This window comes from Chiloscyllium plagiosum, unplaced genomic scaffold (genome assembly GCF_037043375.1).
Source record: "Chiloscyllium plagiosum isolate Xiang-an unplaced genomic scaffold, Cpla_swu_hap1 HiC_scaffold_40, whole genome shotgun sequence".
Taxonomy (NCBI): domain Eukaryota; kingdom Metazoa; phylum Chordata; class Chondrichthyes; order Orectolobiformes; family Hemiscylliidae; genus Chiloscyllium; species Chiloscyllium plagiosum.
In genome coordinates this window covers 21,168,586-21,189,487 of record NW_028270178.1, presented here as the reverse complement: position 1 = coordinate 21,189,487, position 20,902 = coordinate 21,168,586, and the positions used below count along the sequence as shown (strand labels likewise).

The following is a 20,902-nucleotide window of genomic DNA, read 5'->3' as shown; positions in this document are numbered from 1 at the left end:
GAAACCCAGGTAGACTCCACAGGCACACTCGCCTGAGGGTAGAATCGAACCCGAGTCCCTGGTGCTGTGAGGCAGCTGTGCTAATACGCAGTCACTGTCCACCTGAATATATCATTTACCTCCCATTTATTGTCCCTGCCAATCCAGATTCATCAGTAAACATAGAATACATCCCTGTCACCACCTGCCATGGCTGGATTTGAACTCATATCTCCAGGCACTTAACCTGGCCACGGTGTAATATTAACTCCACGACCTTACATACCACTATTCCACTCCCTGCATGTATGAAAGGCCATTTCAAATAACTGGAATAAATCTGGGTGATTTCAATACAACTGATCAATTGAACAACCATTTGACAATATCAAAGGCAGACACAATAGTACTTACAATAACTCTCCTTGGGGGTGATATTTCTCTTGATTCATTGGTCAGCATTCAGTTCATAATATTGCTCTGTTAAATAATGGTCCAACGAATGGCAATTTTACTGTTTTTGAAAATTGTTATTCTAGAAAGATTGTCAGAAACACAAAGAATAACTTCACAAAAGGAATGAGGGAATTTGAATCACAGCAGAGAAGTAAAGAATTCCGACATTTCCACTGAGTGCAAGACACACCCAAGTACAAATTATTGCTTTATAAAGAGCAGGGCAAAGTGAGGACGGCAGAGGCTGGAGATCAGACTCTTAACGTGGTGCTGGAAAAGCATATTTCACTTGTCTTTTGTAGAAATGTTATTATTAAATTGTCATTGTTCATGTGATGCTTCTGAAATTGGGTATTTTGGCCTACGGGGCAATTTGCACCAAAGCCATTGTATTTAAAGGAGGCTAATTTAAACAGCACAAGCTCCCTTTTTCCAATTGCATCTCTCCGTGTATGATGGAAATTCATACCAATGATGATGTTGACTACGTGTTCACTCACTCCATTTTGAATGATTTTGTCGAAGCCCTCTGGAAATCTCAAAGTACATCAGCAGACTGAGTGAGAAAGACAATTATGGAATGGCACAACTGCCCCAACAACTGATTTAAGTTTGTTTCACGTTTACTCATTGTACTTTCATCACCAAATGAAATGAAACACGTTGGGTTTTACTGAGGAGAAACTACATTCCACAACAGCCCTGAACGGATCAGACTGTTAGAGACAGAGGCTAATTTTCCAATGTTAAAGATACCAAGGAATAATAGAAGAAAAAACGAACTGATCAAGTTGAACGGTGGAGTAAGGTCAGGTGATGAATGACCTCCTGCTGCTTTTAATTCCTTGTTTCGCACGTCTCCAAATGAAGCAGTATCAAGCATACCCGAAGTGCTCACCGGATAAGGTGTAGCAGAGAGTGTGCTCAATAAACAGAGTGTAAAGGTTATTCCTGCAGTGGCAGTGATAATCCGCAGTATCGGAAAAAGATGGTAGTTTAAATCTCTCAACTTGGAATACTTCAGGTAGGAATTTCAACATGGTATTTCCTTACAATACTCAGGGGCTATTGCCTGGTCAGGGAATTAAAAAGATTAAAATAAATGGAAGTAAAAAGAAAATATGAATAACTGATGCGAAGGTTTAAAAAAAAACAAATTGTACTAAGACTGAACTGGGTATTTGTTTACAGTGGGACAGTGAGTCTTGAGTAACAACATCCCCAGTCTCCGATTGCATCTCAAATGCATTGGATAGTGGTATGTATGCAAACGAGCGATGTTCGGGCAATTAATTCCAAACTCTCGGTTAACATCAGTGCACGGTGTATTTGTCCGGAGTATCTGCTCACTGTGGGGCTGAAACAATTGCTACTCAGTTTGTCATGTTCAATGGCAGCAGCTATAATCTGTCCCTACATTCAGACAGAGAACGTAGTTGCAATAATTGCAATAAAGTCTAAGGAGCATTAATTTGGAAATTGCAACCAAAAAAGCTTATTAGAGATATCTGAGTTAATGGAGGATAGACACAGCAGATAAATCACTCCAAGCTAATTTACTGCCTTTATTTTGATGTGTCTCCTTTGGGTAGAAAAGAAAGGTTTTCAGAACAGAAAACTACAGTTCCTGGATATATTGTTTTCTGAACTAAAGAAACTCCAAGGATCTATCGTGGACCACTATTCTTCAGATCTCGACTTACGAAATCTGTCATTGATGCCACGAGTGGAGGTTGAGAGATACAAATTCACCACAATAGGCTGTCAGGTAACCTATCAGCCCATCATCAAAATACTATACTGGGACAACAGAAGTGAGATCCAGCATCCACACAACCTTCAGAGTGGCGAATCCACTTGAGCGAGCAATTGGCAAACATATGTTGATTTTGAACATCGTAAACGGATGCATTGAGAAACCAGCAATGATATATTGAATACTTACAAGTATGGAGGGAGATAGCAAGTGAGGGAAATCTGTTTTGCTGAATTTGCCTTTGGCAAGAGTGTGCGTGTGGGTTGCTACCTTGTAGCAATTGATGCCTGGCAGTTAAATAATATACATTTTTTATTAATTTTTGATTGCGTTAAAATTATGCTAATACATTTGTTTTGTTTGTATCGAATCATGGAACACAGTGCTTTACATTTGTCTTTAAATATGATAAACAGTAGGGTCCAGGCTATCTCCTTCACATATGTAAAGGGGGGTTGATCTGGCCCATGTTGGCATTACAAACCAGCCAACTGAGCTGCTGACCCTCTCCGTCAGTGCACAGTACACGGGATACTGGACACATATTTGACTGTTGAGGTTTGGGTGTGAGAGTTAGAATGGTAATGGACTGGAGCTCACTGCTTTACGGGTACAGTGGGAGTTGATGTGAGCTTGATAACAGAAAAGATGTCCTAACGAGAGCTGAGAATTAATTCTAATTTGCCCTGGCATGGTACTCTTGAGCTCTGGATGTGGAAGAGTGAATTGGATGTGGAAGGCAGCGAACTCCTTAGGAAAGATGAAATGCTATATGGATTGGCATTATCCATTCCTGACCAATGTGCATTCCAGATTAAAGCTCTCCGTGAAAGGTTTTTGAGGAAATCTATAATAAAAGAAATTCGCTCAGTTCCTTTGCTGTTGGCTGATCCAAATAAACACAGATGGAACTTGAAAGGGGCATAATAAGGCAATTCATTCTGGGAAGTTAATTTACCTGAAAATCGTACCAGGCAAGAAATAAATTGCAACCCCGTCAAAATAAATAATGCTTTATCATCACAGGGTGTTAATGAATACAATCGGGATAAGCAAAACATTCTTTGTTGTTTCATAGAAAGTTTGCTCACACTGTGAAAGTTTAAACCCATGGTTCAAACAGACATAAGTCTTTCATAAGCCCAGCTAACAGAGGGATCACTGTGGCATATTGGCAGTGTTCCTACCTCTGAACCAGGTTCACACACCACCTCCTCGAGAGGCGTTTAGCAAAATCATTTAAAGGTTGTTTGAGGCAATTAAAAACCAAAGCACTGTTGATGCTCGGAATCAGAAATTGCTGGGGAAAACTCATCAGGTCTGGCACCATCCGTGGAGACAACGTAGAGTTCAGAACTGTCCTGTGGAAGGGTCACTGGGCCAGAAACATTAACTTCTGCTTTCTCTCCACAGATGCTGCCAAACCTGTTGAGTTTCACCAGCAATTTTGGGTGGAGGGAACTATAGAACAGGTTGTGAACAAAGTTTAAATCACAGAGACAACTCACAGAATGCTGAGGCAGGGTATCAGCTGATCTGAGACGCGAGGTCATTCAGACAATTCAATGTAAAACTAAAGAATAAAGATGGTGTTGTAAAGTGGAAAGGAATTGATAAGATTAAAAAGTCAAAAGGGCAAGTTTGTTGTTGTCACACACAGCAATCAAACTTAACTTTCACTAATTAAGGCCGTTCTTAATTAATAACAGGGTCCAGGACCTTGAACAGTTCTGAAGTAAACTCGGCACTTTGTACCTCAGATGCATGGCTGTGTTCTGATAAAAGCGTTATGGAACAGAATGCAGCTGATCATGGATTTTATAGTGGCAATGACTGTACACACGTAATCCACATGCCTGCGATATTACAGGCACAGACCAGGCTCCGGATGGTTACATTTGTAGCTGTCGACTTCCAAAATGTCAACCTAAGCCAAAAAGATTTATCCACTTTGGATCCCATTACACATATCTCCCAATATCGGAAAGTAGAGCTTTCCTATGAAACCTTACGGAAGCCGAAATGGCATAAAGCAAAGAAGCATTAATTTGTGTGGGAAAAATGGCACCTTTTTGTGGAAAAGCGAAAGTCCTCTTCGGATTTCATTCAGTTAATGAAAACAATTAATAATGTAAGTCCTTAATAAAAGCAAAGTGGCATAAGGCTAAGTTTTGAAAATTGGGGGTACCTGTAATAAGAAAGCAGTCTGCTTATTAATGGAAGTTACAAATTATAGATAAGGAGCCATCAACCACGCACGGATATGGGTGTTTAGATCATAGACCATACATTGGACAGAATTGAGTTACCTAATGGTGTTTCTAGAACTTTTTTCAAAAGGGGCTGGCTCACGAGGCAATTTTGAGCTGAAGAAACCTTCGATGGGAAACAAAAATAGAAATTGCTGAAAAAAACTCAGCAAGTCTGGCAGCATCTGTGGAGAGAGAAAGCAGAGTTAATTTTTTGGGTCCAGTCATGCGTCTTCAGAACAGAACCAACCTTAGATTAGACATTAAACGCTAAGATATTGCCACACAATTCTGTGTGTGTGTGGGGGGGGGGGGGGAGCAGTTTGCTCAGTTGGCCAGAGTGATGGCTTTTATTGTAAAGTAACACGGAAAGGGCAGGTTCAATTCGCACACTGGCTGAGGTGACCAGGAAGAATTCTCCTTCTCAAGTTAACCCATCACCTGAGGTATGGTGACCCTTAGTTTAAACCACCACCAATCATCTATCTCACTAATGAAAGTCCATTAGAGACTTTCTTGGTTGCTTTGGAATATCAGCTCATTTTCTCCCTCTGCTTATTTCCAGGGTTTCCTCTTTTCAATAATGATGGGATATGACCAGTGCTGCAGTGCACAATAATGTCTGTCATAGACATTAGATTGGCTGGATATGGAGTAGCTATTTACACAGATGATTAATAAATTGCGCTATAAAATGTTCTTACTCCAACAAATAAACTAGAACAACCCTTCTTATAACTTGGACAATCAAGGAGTGGGCTGGGTCGATCAAAGTTTACAAGATGTTAATCGGGATAGGTAAATAATAGGAAAATAAGATCGACAGGTAATTAATTATTAGCTTTGATCGGGGAATACAGGAATCGAGATCGATTTTGTTACAGAGCAGAAAGACGGGCCAATTAATCACGCGAAGAGCAGTAGCTGTTTGGCATTCTGTTTGGAGAACGGGAATAGATGCAGAAGATTTGTCGAGTTTTTAAGTAAGTGGTTGATGGATGGCTTTGAGTCCGACGTTCTCCTGGCTTTTCAGACAAAGGCAGCTTTTGGAAGTTAGGCTACAGATCAGCCACCATCATCTTGAATTGATAACAAAGATTTCAACTTATGGAGGAGTTTTTTTTTCCTTAAGACAAGGAGAGAAACATTTCTAAAAGTCATAAGGGGCAACTTGTTTTTTTTAAGCAGGCAGCGTAGAATGAACTTCCAGAGGAAGTGTGGATGCAGGTAGATTCACAAGAAAGGTTTTTGGATAAGTACATGAGAAGGAAAGATGAGGAGGGATATGGACCAAATGCAGACAAGTGAAACGAGTTCAGTTTGGGATTATGGCCAGCATGGACTGCTTCGAACGAAGGGTCTGTTTTTATGTTGTGTCAATCAACGAAGATTGACAAGGATGTTGGCAGAATTGGAGGGTTTGAGCTAGAGGGAGTGGTTGAATAGGCTGGGGATGTTTTCTCTGGAGTGTAGGAAGCTGAGGGATGACTTTATAGAGGTTCACAAAATCGTGAGAGGCATGGATAGGCTAAACAGACAAGGTTGTTCTCTAGCAGGGCAAGGGAGTCTAGAACTAGACGGCATAGGTTTAAGGTGATTGGAGTAAGACTTAAAAGGGAACTAAGATGCAGCTTTTTCACGCACAGGACAGTGTGTATGTGGAATGAGCTACCAAAAGAAATGGGGGAGGCTAGAACAATTGCAGCATTCATAAGGCATCTGGATGGGTATATGAATAGAAAGGGTTTGGAGAGTTAAGGCCGAAACGCTGGCAAATGGGACGCAGATATCTGGCTGGCATGCACACGTTGGACTGAAAGGTCTATTTCAGTGCTGTTTGACTTCAGAAGTAGGTTTGAGTGGCGCAGAGCAACACAAGGGCCTGTTGTGTTCACATCAAATTTACTGAATCCAATCGGTCTCAGCCTGGCAGAGGGATGAGAGGGATGACTCTCAGCCCTCTATCGGATTGTTGCAGGATCAGTACTGAAGGCGTGCTGCACTGTCGGTGTGGTCAGTACTGAGGGAGTGTTGCACTGTCAGAGAGTCAGCATTGAGGGAGTGCTGACCTGACGGATGCTGAGGACTGAGGGAGTGCCATACTGTCAGAGGGTCAATACAGAGGGAGTGCCGCACTGTCAGGGGATTAGGACAGATGGAGTACCGCACTGTCCATTGGTCAGTACTGAGGGAGTGCCGCACTGTCGGAGGGTCGGGACTGAGGGGATGCCGCACTGAGAGTCAATACTGAGGGAATTCCACACTGTCAGGAGTCAGAACTGAGGGACTGCTGCACTGTCAGAGTGTCAGTACTGAGGGAGCGCTGCACTGTTGAATGGTCAGTAATGAGGGAATACTGTACTGCCAAATGGTTAGTGCTGAGGGAGAGCCGTATTGTCAAAGGGTCAGTACGGAGTGAGTGCGGCACTGTCAGAGGGTCAGTACTGAGACTGCCGCACTGTCAGAGGGTCAGTATTGAGAGATTGCTGCACTGACGAGAGTTAGTACTAAGCGAATATTGTACTGTCAGATGGTCAGTGTGGAAGGAGTACAGTACTATCGAAGAGTCAGTACTGATAGGAGTGCTGCACTGTTGGATAGTGTGGACCAAGTGAGTGCTGCACTGTCGGATCGTCAGCACTCAGGGTGTGCCGCACTCTCTGGGGGGTCTGATTGACGGTGTATTGCACTATAGTTTGGTGAGTTTTGAGGGAGTACTGCAGTGTCGGAGAGTCAGCACTGAGAGAGTGCCACACTGTCAGAGGGTCAGTACAGAGGGACTGCTGCACTGTCAGAGTTTGAGTACTGAGGGAGAGCCACACAGTTGAACAGTCAGTACTGTGAGTGTATTGTACGGTAAGATGGTCAGTACTGAGGGAGGCTCGTGCTATCAGAGGATCAGTTTTGAGGAAATACTGTACTGTCAGATGATCAGTACTCAGGGAATGCTACTCTATCAGAGTTAGTACTGAGGGTTCCTTATTCTGGATGAAGGGCTTTTACGCAAAAATAGATTCTCCTGCTCCTCAGATGCTTCCTGACCAGCTTTGATTTTCCAGCACCACACTTTCGACTCTGATCTCAGGACCTGCAGTCCTCACTTTCTCCAGAGGCACCGCTGCACTATCAGAGGGAGAGTACTGAGGGAGTGCTGAACTCTCAAGGTGCCAATATTGAGCAAATACCGTACTGTCAGATAGTCAGTATGGAGAGAGTGCAGCACTATCAGAGGGTCAGTACTGACAGAGTGCTGCATTGTTGGTCACTGAATATTGAGCGAGTGCAGCACTGTCAGAGGATCAGTAATCAGGGAGTGCCGCTCTATCAGGGGGTCAGTACCGAGGGAGTCCCACACTAGCAGAGGTTCAGTACTGAAGAAGTATTGCACTGTCAGGAGGTCAGTACTGAGACGTTGCCACACAGTTGTAGGGTGAGTACTGAGTGCTGCACATATCAGAGTGTCTATTCTGAAGGAACACTGCACTGTCAGAGAGTCAGTTCTGAGTGAATGCTGCAATATAGGAGGGTTAGTACTGAGGAAATTCCACACTGTCAGATTGTCATTACTGAGGGAGTGCCACACTGTTGGAGGGTCAGTACTGAAATTGTGCTGCACTATCAGACATTCAGTACTGAGGAAATGCGGCACTGTCAAATGGTCAGTACTGAGTGAGCCCCCCTCTTTCAGTGGTCAGCATGGGGGGATATTGTACTGTCAGATGTTCAGTACTGAGGCAGTGCTGCACTGTCTGAGGGGCAATATTGAGGGAGTGCCACACTGTTGGAGGGTCAATATTGAGGGAGTGCTGCAACATTGGAGAGTCAATTCTGAGAGAGTGCCGCATTCTCGGAGGGCCAGTACTGAGGGATTGCTGCATTTACAGTAGGTCAGTGCTGAAGAGTGCTGCAGTGTTGATGAGGTTGTAAACGCATTTAGAAACAGTGAGCAAAAGCTGCTGATTGTTTGAAGCAAGGTTTGCCTCAACAGTGTATCAGGAACTTTGACTTTGAAGTTAACAATTCCTGCCACTGCTCCTAATCGGGGTTAATCCCCAGTTCACTTCTCTGTCCGGTCTTCGCTTCTCATCCTGGACATATGTGTTTTATTTTTAGCAGCAGCTCTTTTTGATGTTACAGAGTTCTTGAAGAGTGAAGGGAATTTACCCCAGAATCAGGGCAAATGCTGTCGCTGGGGGAGAGAGTCAAGCGTTACCTGACGTTTGCTTCAGGGATCTTCGAGTGTATTGGCTTCGCTGGTGCCATCTTTGGCTGGGCCTCGCTGGTCTTTGTGCTGAAGGAGGAGGGCTATTTCTATAACCTCTGTGTCTCGCCGCACAATTCCAGCGAACCTGGAGGCAGTAATGGCACAGGTAAGGCTATCCTTGAGGAGTCAATGCCTCCTGGCATTATCACGAGATTATTTAATCCAGATTAGGCCATTCAGCCCATCGTGTCTGATCTGCTATTCAATCATGGCCAATAAGTTTCTCAACCCCAGTTTCCTGCTTTCTTTCAGTAACCTTTGATTCCCTTGCCACTCAAGAACATATCTGTCTCAGTCTGAAATGCACTCAATCATCTGGCCTCCAGAGCCTTCTGTGGCAACGAATTCATTGATTCTCTGGCTGAAGATCTGTCTCCTTATCTCCATTCCAAAAGGTCTTCCCTTTGCTCTAAAGCTGTGCCCTCCTACCAATACAAACACCTTCCCAATATCTGTGCTGTCTAGGCCGCGCAGTATTCAATCAGATCCCAGCCCCACCCCACCCCCATCCTTCCAATCTCCATCAAGTGTACAATCAGAATTCTCAAACGCCCCTCATTTGTTAAGCCTTTTAATTCCTGGGACCATTCTTGTGATCCTCCTCTAACCCGCTCCAGGGCCAGTACAACCTTCCTGAGATATGGGGTCCAAACGTGCACACCATGCTATCTCAGATACCTCACTCTTACCTCAGAGTCACTCTCTTTCTCGGTTTCATAGTGGACTGTTACCTCCAAGATGAACGTTTTGCCCTCATCTTTACCATGGCTTCATTCATGGACAGTTTCACCACCCTCCCTGGTGGCTACATCTTTGATCGCTTTGGCACCATGCCGGCTCAGTTCATGGCCATGTGAGTACTTTGGGCACTCTTTGTTGTGGGTTGGTTCCCCTGTGGGCCCCGTGCAAGGGAGAGAGGAGCCGGTCAGAGGGGAAGCGGAGATGGAGGAAGAGACTGTGAGGGGTGGGCGGGATACATTATATGTGAATAGGAGTGGGGATACAAGGGGATGGGTGGAGTGGAAAGCGGGAATACAGAGCGTTGAGTGGGACGGGTACGGGCGAGGGATGGGGCCAGAAGTGGAAGGGCAGCAGGAGGAGCAGATATTGAAGGAGGCCAGAGGAGGGGAGAAGGGCCACAGTCTGTGAATTCAAAACTAGCCATTCGGACGAGATGCTAGAAAACACGTCTCAGGGGAGATGGAGGTGGATGCAACGGATTAATTATGTGTTTCTCTCTCTCTGTAAACCTTTTTCAGATCCATGTACACCACGGGAACACTGCTGGTCGCCTTCTCTACAGCTGGTGAGTATTCCAGGATTTCCCTGGTTGTGGATAGGGAAATTTCTACATTCCAGGGCAATTCACTGTCTTCTCACAGACACCAACAGAGAGCCTTCAATTTTAAATGGAGGTACAAAGTGAATCTCCTCAAGGTCGCTGTGCAACATTAGGTTAATTAGCATCAGGTCGGGTGGCCCAGGCATAGCAACATAGCCACTTGACCCTGTTCTGCTCTTCAGTCAGATCGTGGATGAACTGTGGTTCCCTGAAAAAACCTCCCTTTGGCTCAAGTCCTTTGCTTAACAGAAAATTATCTCTCAGATTTAAAATTAACAACTCATCCAGCATCCACTGCTGTTTGTGGAAAGGAATTCCAAACCTCTCCAAGCCTTTGTGTGTCAAAGTGCTTCCTAACATCTCTCCTCAACACTCTGACCCTCGTTCTCAGAATATTAGACTCGGACTCGGATTATATTACTGGATTAATAATCCAGGAGGGAGCCCTAGACTGGTTAACGTTCTATCTGGTGTGTGGTAATGCATTAGTTATATTTTTTTCTGACTATGTATAAAACGTTCAGACAGTGATTATGTTATTGATCTCTTGTTCCAGACTACAGCAGGGCAGCTATTATTCTAGAACATAAGAAATCTTGAGCTAGACGCACGAAGAGGCCATTCAGACCCTTACTCCTGTTCTGGCATTCAACACAATCATGGCTGATCTCATCTCGGCCTCAACTCTACTTTCTTTCATAACCATTTGTTCAATGACTAAGTCAAAATCTGTCCACCTCTGCCCTAAATTTACTAAACCTCCCAACATCCACTGCACTCTATGGAGTGAATTCCACAGATTCATGACACATTGGGAGAAGTAATTTCTCCACATCTCTGACTTAAATGTGCACATGTCAAAAAGTGTGGTGCTGGAACAGCACAGCCAGTCAGAGAGTGTCCGAGGAGCAGTAGAATCCAAGCAGCAGGAAAAGATGCCCTAAACGTCGATTCTCCTGCTCCTCAGATGCTGCCTGACCGTCTGTGCTTTTCCAGCACCACACTTTTTGTCTCTGATCTCACTTTCTTCAAGTTGATTAAATCTTCTAAACCCTTATCCTAAACGATGGCCCCTCGTTCGAGATTGTCCAACATGAGGGAACAACCTCTGTACAGTTACTTTGTCAATCAGGATCTTACAAACATCAACTGGATCTCTCCTCATTCTTCTAAACTCCAGCGAGTATCAGCCTAAACTGCTCAATATTTTCTCATCCCCTCATCTCTGGTATCAATCCAGTGAACTTTCTCTGAACCGCCTCCAAAGCAACTGCATCCCTCACCAAGCGAGTATCCTGGATTAATTATCCAGCATGCCATACGTTGCTGGTTAAATTCCTGGAATTACATTTGAAGGATTCTATAGCATAACTGTTATATCTGTGAGACATTAATCCACAACTCGATAAGTCTGCTGACTACGTGACTGTAACAATAAACCAGAAGATTGCTTTAACATGGTTATATTGTTAAACTAATAATTCCCTGTATAGCAGTATAATGGTTTAATACTGAACTAATTAGCAAAGTGTATGGGTGCAACATTGTTCCTCGATTTATAATCTAAGATTCTCTAGCAGTATTGTTTTATTTCAGTGTTAAGTCAACACATGGTGGTACGGTTTCTACACTACTGGATTACTAATGCAAGATAACCTACTATAATTTCGATGCATGATTTAAGGAATGGGACTGTTATGTTGGTGTTACTGGAATAATAAACTCAGTAGAGCACACACAAGATGTATAACTAGTTTAAGGAGCAGGGCTGCTGCAGTTAACTAATAAACTTAAACAATAACCCCAGGTGTGGTTGGGCAGTCATTGTGCCCCTGATATTACTCAGTGTAGCTCAGTTAGGTGATTTGCTATGCAGCGTGTAGGCTCACTTCCCACAACAGCAGGGGTTAACCTGAAGAACTCTCCTTCTCGACCTCTCCCCTCGTCTGAGGCACGGTAACACTCAACTTAAACTGCCTCCTCTCTCTGTCTCTCTAATGAGAAAGCATCCCTGCGTTTCCTTTAATTTGTGTAAGCTTGTTCGGACAACCATGATGGAAGCCTACATGTTCGGAGTGGCAGAATGGAAAGTGACTTACTCTGACGCATGTTGAATGGAGTGACAGAGCGTGACACTGACAAATGGTGTGTACTGATATATACGCTCTGAGGAAATATTGTTGGGTGCAGAAGCTGCCATCACGAGGGCAACAAGACCAGGAGAGAGCTAACCCCAGTTTCCCAGCATCCAATTCACTTCTAACACCATCCTAAGCAAAGCCACACACCCAATCGGCACTGCATCCATCCATCACCAATTTACGACTGTGTTCCTCCAAGCACCAACTTACCAAGGCTCTTTCGACAAGACCTTTCCAGATAGTTCAACACTTCCATACCAAGGAACAAGGGCAGCAGTTAGATGGGAAAACAACGCCCTGCAAATTGCTATAAAAGCCTGACTTGGGAACACATTGCCTTTCCTTCACTGACACTGAGTCCATACTGTGGAACCTCTTTCATATCAGCATCAATGGTGTAGCTACAGAATAAAGACTCTAGGGATGACGAAGGATGTTCACCCTTGAAATAATTCCACAGAGGCCTGTATCCCATCACTAAGTCTGCCTTTATTTGTGGACAGTCCTTGACTTTAGAATAAGTTACCAGAGGAATCAGGAATTATTTTCTTTTATTCACACATCAGATGAGGGTGTTGTTGGCTAAGCCAGCATTTAGGTCTCATTCATAATGGTCAAGATGGCATTTGAAAATTAACCAGTTATGAGTCTGGAGTCACGTGTAGGTCAGACCATGTAAGGATGGCAGTTTCTTGCCCTAACGTACAATAGTGAACCAGATGTTTTTTTTTCCAACATTGGATTAATGGTCATCATTAAATTCTTAATTACCGAATTTTTATTGAATTTAAGTGGCACCATTTGCCATGATCGGATTTTAACCTGGCTCTCTGCATTAACTGTCCAGTGACAATTCCATTTCGCCAACTCTGATGTTTTTTTTTAATCTGTCAGCCAGGGCTCCCTGACTGGAGCAGATTAACAGCCCCAGTCAGGGATCTCAGATTCTCTGAGGTCCAGCCAGTTAATCTCATTAACATCGTTACAACCGCCACCCTCTCAAGGACAAGTATTTGTGAGTAATAAATGCTGGCCCCGTGGCGAAACAATATCACAGCTAACAGAGAGGATTTTTCTGATAATGTTCCTGATGTGACTGTAGTGAGTGCAATTCATATAAAGTATTGTCCTTGTTCCGAAGGGTCTTCTTACAGTGAGATGCTGAAAGGTGTCACACAGGTGAGCCTCACTTTGTTTCTGACATATTCCTCTCATCTCTGTCCACAGCGTCCGCCGTGCTGCTATTCCCTGCCGCCTGCCTACTCGCTGTGGGAGGAGGGACTTTCTACATCTCCAACATGCAGGTAGTGTTTCATAACGTGGAACAGAACAGAACGGGGCAGTGACGTAGCGTGGTACTGTGTCATTTCCAGACTTTATTTCTGTCAGCGTCCGTGCTGCTGTTTGAAAGGCAGGGCAGGGCAGGAGTGCCTCGTTGTTGTGGTACCAGTATCGAGAGAGGGCTGAACTGCTTTAGTATGAGCAATAAGGTAAAACTGGAGCTGATAGGGGGGCGCCAATCATGGGCGGAGCACACTGGGAAGTAACGCAGCACTGCTTGGATACTCCAGCAATCCAGAGAGTGCAGAGAAAAGGCCACTCAGTGCCTGAAGTCCGCACCAATTCTCCGAGTATCCCACGCAAACCCATTGCTCACTGGTCTTTTATCATTGCAAACCCGTCCCAATCTCCCTGGACACTAACAGCACGGGCAATCCACCCTAACCTTCACATCTTCGGGCTATGGGAGTAAACCAGAGCACCCAGAGGAAACCCAAGCAGGCACTGGGCGAATTGCTAACTCCACTCAGCCAAATGGCTGTGGTTGAAATTAAAAACTGGGTCCCGAGCGCTGTGGGGCACTGGTTCTAACCACTAAGCCACCTGTCTGTTACACCCACTCCTGCTCTGAATGGAGAGAAAATGGGAGACTTCAAGAGGCCAGAGTGTAATCTATTTACATAATCCATTCCAACATTGGGGTAGGAGGGGTTTCCATTTAAGTTTCTGAATCTGTGGTCAACTAACCTTGCAGCTGCTTGAAACTACCGCTGTGTGCCACGTGACATTCATCTGTCCATCACCGTCCTTACGCATTGGCTGCAGCCTCTCTGTAACCACTCAGGGTCTCCCAATTTCTACACCACACCGCCGCTCCCCCTCCCCCCTTCCCCCTCACTTCCAGGTAGATCCTTACCATCCAGCACAGTCAGTGTCCCAAACTCGACCTCGATAACGAATTCTGCAGATTCACTGCTCACTGACAGAACAAATTCCTCCTCATTGCTATCTTAAATGTGTAAACTCTTCTTCTGAGATTTTGCCCTCTGTTCTGAGACTCTCCCACAGGGCGAAACAAACTTTCCATATTTCCTCTTCAAGTCCCTTAGGTCTCCAATACGTTTCAATATGGTCGCATCCCATTCTTCTAAATTCCAACAACGTTCTGAACAGAGGCCAATCCATCATATAAACCAACCTTCCATTCATTAACTCCATCTACACTTCCCACTGCCTCAGGAAAGCAGCCAACATCATCAAAGACCCCGAGTATGCTCTCTTACGTTCTCTTCCATTCGGCAGAAGATATAAAAGTTTGAAATCACTTAACAACAGATTCAAGAACAGCTTCTTTTCTACTATTGTCAGACTTTCAAACATACCTCTCATATATTAGATTTGATCTCTCTCTGCATCTTCTCTGAAGCTGTAACACTATATTCTGGATTCTCTTCTATTCCCCTCCTGTTCTTACATAAGTAGTGATTTGCCTAGTCAGCACACAAAACAATACTTTTCAATGTATCTCGGTGCATGTGACAACAATCGAATCAAATAAAGTAATTACAGGCCCGACCTACTCAAACTCTCCTCATAAGACTCTATATTAAGGTTAAACCTTCTGTAGACTTCCTTGTGCCAGGACATCGTTGCTCAGATAAGGGGACCAAAACTGTTCACAAATTTAGCTGTGGTCCAATTAGTGCATTGCATTATTGTAGCAAGACCTCCTTAATGTTTAGGCTTCCTTCTCTTTGAAATAGCGGCCAACTTTCCATTTTCCTTCCCTATGACACACTGAAACTTTTCACCCGTGTTTTGTAATTCACGGACAAGCACTATCTTTGTTCTACACCTCTCAGAAGTCTTTCTCCATTTCAATAATAATCCACCCCTCTGTTCTCCGGCCAAACTACAAAACCTCACATTTATTTCCACATTGTATTTCTTCCGCCAATGTTTGTCCCACTCACTCATGCGAAAAATAAAAATTAGGGTTCGCGTTAGCTTGTCAAAGGCTTCCATTTTCTCCCATTGATCGTTCATTGTCACAGGAAAGTGAGTGGCATGGAAGACCCTCTGTTTCACTTGTTACAGGTTGTATTTTACATTGCTCTAACACTGTAAATAATGCAACTGGGGGGTCTGATGAGTTCCTGCTCTCTTTGGGCCACAGAAAGTGGGAGTGATACAGCAAGTCCATCTCTACACTCCAGGTTTCACTGATTGTTGTTTTTTTTTTGTGTGTGGCTGATTCCTAGATTGGAAATCTGTTTGGAGATCGACGGTCCACAGTGATCACTTTGTACAATGGAGCCTTCGCTTCCTCATCCTGTGCATTTCTGCTCGTTAAAGTGAGTCATATGAGGACCAGTTAATACAGTCATAGAGTCAGGCAGATGTGCAGCACGGAAACAGACCCTTCTGTAAAAGTCGTCCATGCCAACTAGATATCTTAAATAGATCGAGTTACATTTGCCAGCACTGGACCATATCCCCTAAACCCTTCCTCTTCATATATCCATCCAAATGCCTTTCAAATGCTATAACTGAATGAAACAGGGATGATGATTCACACTGTAATCTGCTTTTTCTCACCAAGCACATGAAGTGCTGTTTAACTTGAAAGAACGCAGAAAAGATATACAAGGGTGTTGCCAGGGTCAGAGGTTTTGAGCTGCAGGGAGAGGCTGAATGGGTTGGGACTGTTTTCCCTGTAATTTCAGAGGCTGAGGGGTGACTTTATAGAAGTTAAGAAAATCATTAGGGGAATGGATAGGGTCAATAATCAAGGTATTTTTCCCTCAGGGTAGGGGAGTCCAAACCTAGAGGGCACAGATTTAAGGTGAGATTTAAAAGGTCCCTAAGGGCAACTTATTCATGCAGAGGGTCGGTGTTGGTACGGAATGAACTACCAGAGGAAATAGTGGAAGCATTTAAAAGGCATCTGGATGAGTATATGGATAGGAAGAGTTTCGAGCAATAAGGGCCAAATGCTGGCAAATGGGATTAGCTTAGTTTAGGATATCTGGTCGGCATGGACAAGTTGGACTGAACGGTCTACTGTATAACTCGAAAAGTAGGTCTGAATGTTGCAGAGAAACTTAATGGCCTGTTGTGTTAGTATCTAAGTTACTGGATCGAATTAGTGCCAGCCTGTCAGAAAGATGACCCTCAGCACTCTATCTGATACAGAAGGAGGGAATTAGGAATAAGGATACAGGGGTGCCGAGTGGGAGTGGGAATTGGTGCGAGTGTGGGGAGAGAAGACAGGAAGATAGCTGGACAAAGGAGGCGAGAGGAAGAGTGCGGAACCGCAAAGTTAAACACAAGGACAGCGTGTGAAGTAAAAAAAAACTGGGTACATTTCCGTTCAGTGAGAGGAAAGGAGAGGTAAACAAGGTTGAAATGGAGAGAAACGGAAGACGAGGAAGACTGAATAGAGATGGCACATTATGCAAGGTTCGGGAGATGAGGAGGTTGAAAATATTTGAAGGCAGAGATAGTGAGGAAAGATCAGTAAGCAAGTATGAACAAATAAGGAGAGCATAGGAAGGAGCGTGGATTAGATTGGGGGTGGGGGTCAGAGAGTTGGGGAGGACGTTGGATTGAAGTGAGAGGCAGCGTGGGTACACATGTGGGAGAGATTGGTGAAGAGAAAGAGAGAATAACACAGTGGTTGGAGATGGGTCAAAGGTGAACAAGAAAGACGGGGTAACCTGAAATAGAGGATGGGTAATGTTGATGTGGTCAGTCAGGCGTGAGTGGATTTTAACTGCCTTCTCTTGCTTTATTTATTTTCCCTCATAATCCCCTAGGTTTTGTACCAGGCTGGTTTCTCAGTGAGATCTATTTTCTTGTTCATCAGCTCAATGAGCATTGTCCACGTGCTGCGTGTCTTATTCCTCCTCCCCCGGAAAAATATCCCTTATCCTCTACCAGAGGATTACACATACGGGTAAGAAAGAGAGTGCGTTTAAATTAGAGGCTAGAATAAAATTGGGTGCTTGGGATTGGGGATTAATTGTAGAAATTGGAATATGTTAAACACTGGGAACGACAGGAGAAATGCATGTGGTTTACTAATACAATAATCGATATCCAATCACAGTCATGTGTTTGACAACTATAATACCAGAGAGCCAAACATAGAACTGAAGTACTGGACGTAGTTTCCATTTATTTTAACTTGTACCAAGACTCAGTTATGGGGGGGGGGGGGGGGGGGGGGGGGGCGGGGGGGAGTCTATTTAATAGGCGAGTGGGATGGAATTTATGTGTTATTGGTTATGTGTGATACACTGGAATCTAATCGAGGCTTCACCTGACTTGAATAAAGAATAACGGATACGCCAGAATGAAAAGTATGAGAGACTGAAAAACAATCAATGAAGTGGTATACAGTCCAGCAGATGAATTGGAGACTAAAATTACGTTGGGAGGTAGATTATGATCTCATCGACTAAAGCACACAAGAATGAGTTAAGTACTGGAATCAATAAGGGATATTGACCATTGTGTGGGACGAACAATTACATGTTAAGTAATATATACAGAGAGGACTGGAGTATAAGGATACAGAGTTTATGCTGCAGTTATACAAACCTTGATTAGACCCCACATGGAGCAATGTGAACAGATCTAGGCACTAAACCACAGGAAAGTTAAGCTGGCCTTGGAGGGAGTACACTGTAGGCTGATAGGAATAATACGTAGAGTCTAAGGGTTACGTTATGAGGAGAGATTGTACAAATTTGGTATGTTTTCACTGAAATTTGGAAGGTTAAGGTGTGATCTCCTTAAAGTCTTCAAGGGATTAACAAGGAAGATAAAGCTAAACTATTTCCACTGCTTGGAGATTTTGGAATGATAGCACAGTCAGATAATGAGGGCCAGCGCGTTCAGGAGAGATGTTAGGAAGCACATTGAAAGGTTTGCAACTCTCTTCCACAAACAGCAGTGGATGTTGAATCAGTTGTTCAGGGAAAATCTGAGCTCGATCATTATTTTAGTTAAGCAAACATGTGAAGAGAATTGGGCCACAGGCAAGTTTTTGGACTGAGGCCAAAAATCAGCCATGGTTCCACTGAATGGTGGAACAGGCCCCAGGGGCTGAATGGCCTCCTCCTGTTCCTATGTTTATAATTTCTATCCAGAATAGATTTGCAGACTTTAAACGGCGTGTCCAGATTGGGGGCAGATTTCCAAAGTTTCGAAACATGCCAGAATATAATCACTGAATTCCTGTCTGGTATCTAAGTAAGGAGCTGGGAAACACAATGGAGTTAAAAAGTTTTTGGAAATGAATGCCATCCTGGGATATGTTTGTTTGTTAAATATCCGATGTCAATTCCATGTTGTAATGAAGACAAAGTGCACCAGTGGCAGGTAACGGGCTACCTTCTAATCACAAGGTTTGGGCTGGTTATGTCAGTAACTGACGTTCACAGTTTCAAAGATTGTCAGCGAGGGAGCTTGGAGAGACATGAGAAGAAGCTTCTTTACTCAGAGAGTGGGAGGGTGATGTCTGGGAGAGTGGTGGAGGCAGATTCCGTAGGAGGGCTTAACAGAGAGCTGGATATACAGTTGAACTACCAGAGGAAGTAGTGGAGGCTGTTACAAATACATCATTTAAAAAGCATCGGGATGCGTATATGAATAGGAAGGGTTTAGATGGATATGGGCCAAGTGCTGACAAATTGGACAAGATTAGGTTAGGATATTTGTTCGAAATGGACAAGTTGGACTGAAGGGTTTCCATGCTGTGCATCTCTATGACTCTAAACTAAAGACACACAGCAAATGCTGGTCTCTCCACTCACAACCACATCCTTAAAAGTAATATTTATCGGAGCATAGATAGAAAAAAATTAGATACTGTATAAATTTTCGTCCTCAGATATTCCAGATATCACTTCTAGATAACAAATGCTGAGTATTTTTATAGATTTAGCGTAGAATCTGATGTAAGGCCTACATTAAAAATTACAATACTTTAAAGTGCACTTATAGTCGAAATGCATTCAAAGCTCTTGCTTATTCACATCTCACTAACAGATATTTCACTATAGTCCCATATGGATGCTTCATTGTTTAAGACAGACAACTGGTGGCAGTAAGACAGTAAGTATTTCCATGGTCATTGAACCTGAAATTATTTTTTCTTTTCACAAATACTGCCAGACCCGCTGAGTTCCTCCTGCTCTTACTATGTTTGTTTGCCTCAGATCCCTGGTTCATATTTTTCTTTCATTCTCATAGCAATCTCAGCTAGTGCATACATTGATCCTGCAGTCTTGACATCATTCTGTACCACAAAGATGTTGCCCAGCCATCTGATCTATCTGACCCCTAAAATGCATTGGTTGCATAGGTGATCATTTTCCAACGTTCTATAGATTCAGGATTAGTTCCTGCGGATTTGAGGATGGCTAATGTTGTCCCACTTTTTAAGAAAGGAGGGAGAGAGAAAACAGAGAATTATAGACCAATTAGTCTGACCTCAATGGTGGTAAAAATGCTGGAGTCAATTATAAGGGACGAAATTACGACACATCTGGATAGCAGTAACAGGATAGGTCAGAGTCAGCATGGATTTATGAAGGGGAAATCATGCTTGACTAATCTTCTTGAATTTTTTGAGGATGTAACTCTGAAGATGGACAAGGGAGATCCAGTGGATGTAGTATACCTTTGAAAGCCTTTGATAAAGTCCCACATAGGACGTTAGTGAGCAAAATTAGGGCACATGGTATTGGGGCAAAATACTGACATGGATTGAAAATTGGTTGGCTGACAGGAAACAAAGAGTAGTGATAAACGGCTCCCTTTCGGAATGGCAGGCAGTGACCAGTGGTGTGCAGGAGGAATCAGTGCTGGGACTGAAGCTTTTTACAATGTACATTAATGATATAGATGAAGGTATTAAAAGTAATATTTGCAAATTTGCTAATAACACAAAGCTGGGTGGCAGGGTGAAACGTAAAGAGGATGTTAGGAGACTACAGGGTAACCTGGACAGGCTCGGTGAGTGGACAGATACATGACAGATGCAGTTTAATGTGGATAAATGTGTGGTTATCCACTTTGGTGGCGAGAACAGAAGGCAGATTACTACCTAAATGGAGTCAAGGTAGGTAAAGGGGCAGTGTTCTTGTACATCAGTCAATGAAGGCAAGCATGCAGGTACAGCAGGTAGTGAAGAAAGCTAATAGAATTCTGGCCTTCAAAACAAAAGGAATTGAGTATAGCAGCAAAGAGATCTTTCTGCAGCTGTACAGGGACTTGGTGAGACGATACCTGGAATATTGTGCGCAGTTTTGGTTTCCAAATTTGAGGAAAGACCTTCTGGCTACTGAGGGAGTGTAGCGTAAGTTCACGAGGTCAATTCCCGGAATGGCGGGACTAGATTACTTTACAGTGTGGATACAGGGC

The 20,902-nt window shown here is 43.6% G+C and overlaps 1 protein-coding gene across 3 annotated transcripts in view; it reads left to right on the top strand.

Moving 5' to 3' along the window:
* Positions 1-1,443: 1,443 nt before the first annotated feature.
* LOC122544122 (equilibrative nucleobase transporter 1-like) overlaps positions 1,444-20,902 on the top strand; it is a 45,445-nt gene continuing 25,986 nt past the window's right edge. The window contains exons 1-8 of one of the 3 annotated variants that reach the window (XM_087981586.1): positions 1,444-1,459; positions 1,627-1,693; positions 8,578-8,810; positions 9,425-9,557; positions 9,964-10,010; positions 13,415-13,491; positions 15,730-15,822; positions 17,287-17,426. In XM_087981586.1, coding sequence (XP_087837712.1) covers positions 8,621-8,810; positions 9,425-9,557; positions 9,964-10,010; positions 13,415-13,491; positions 15,730-15,822; positions 17,287-17,426 — 680 coding nt within the window. In that variant the 5' untranslated portion in view covers positions 1,444-1,459; positions 1,627-1,693; positions 8,578-8,620. Of the gene's footprint in view, positions 1,460-1,626; positions 1,694-5,297; positions 5,424-7,853; positions 7,871-8,577; positions 8,811-9,424; positions 9,558-9,963; positions 10,011-13,414; positions 13,492-15,729; positions 15,823-17,286; positions 17,427-20,902 lie in introns of those variants that run through there. The other 2 variants (XM_087981585.1, XM_087981587.1) reach the window with 2 other exon arrangements.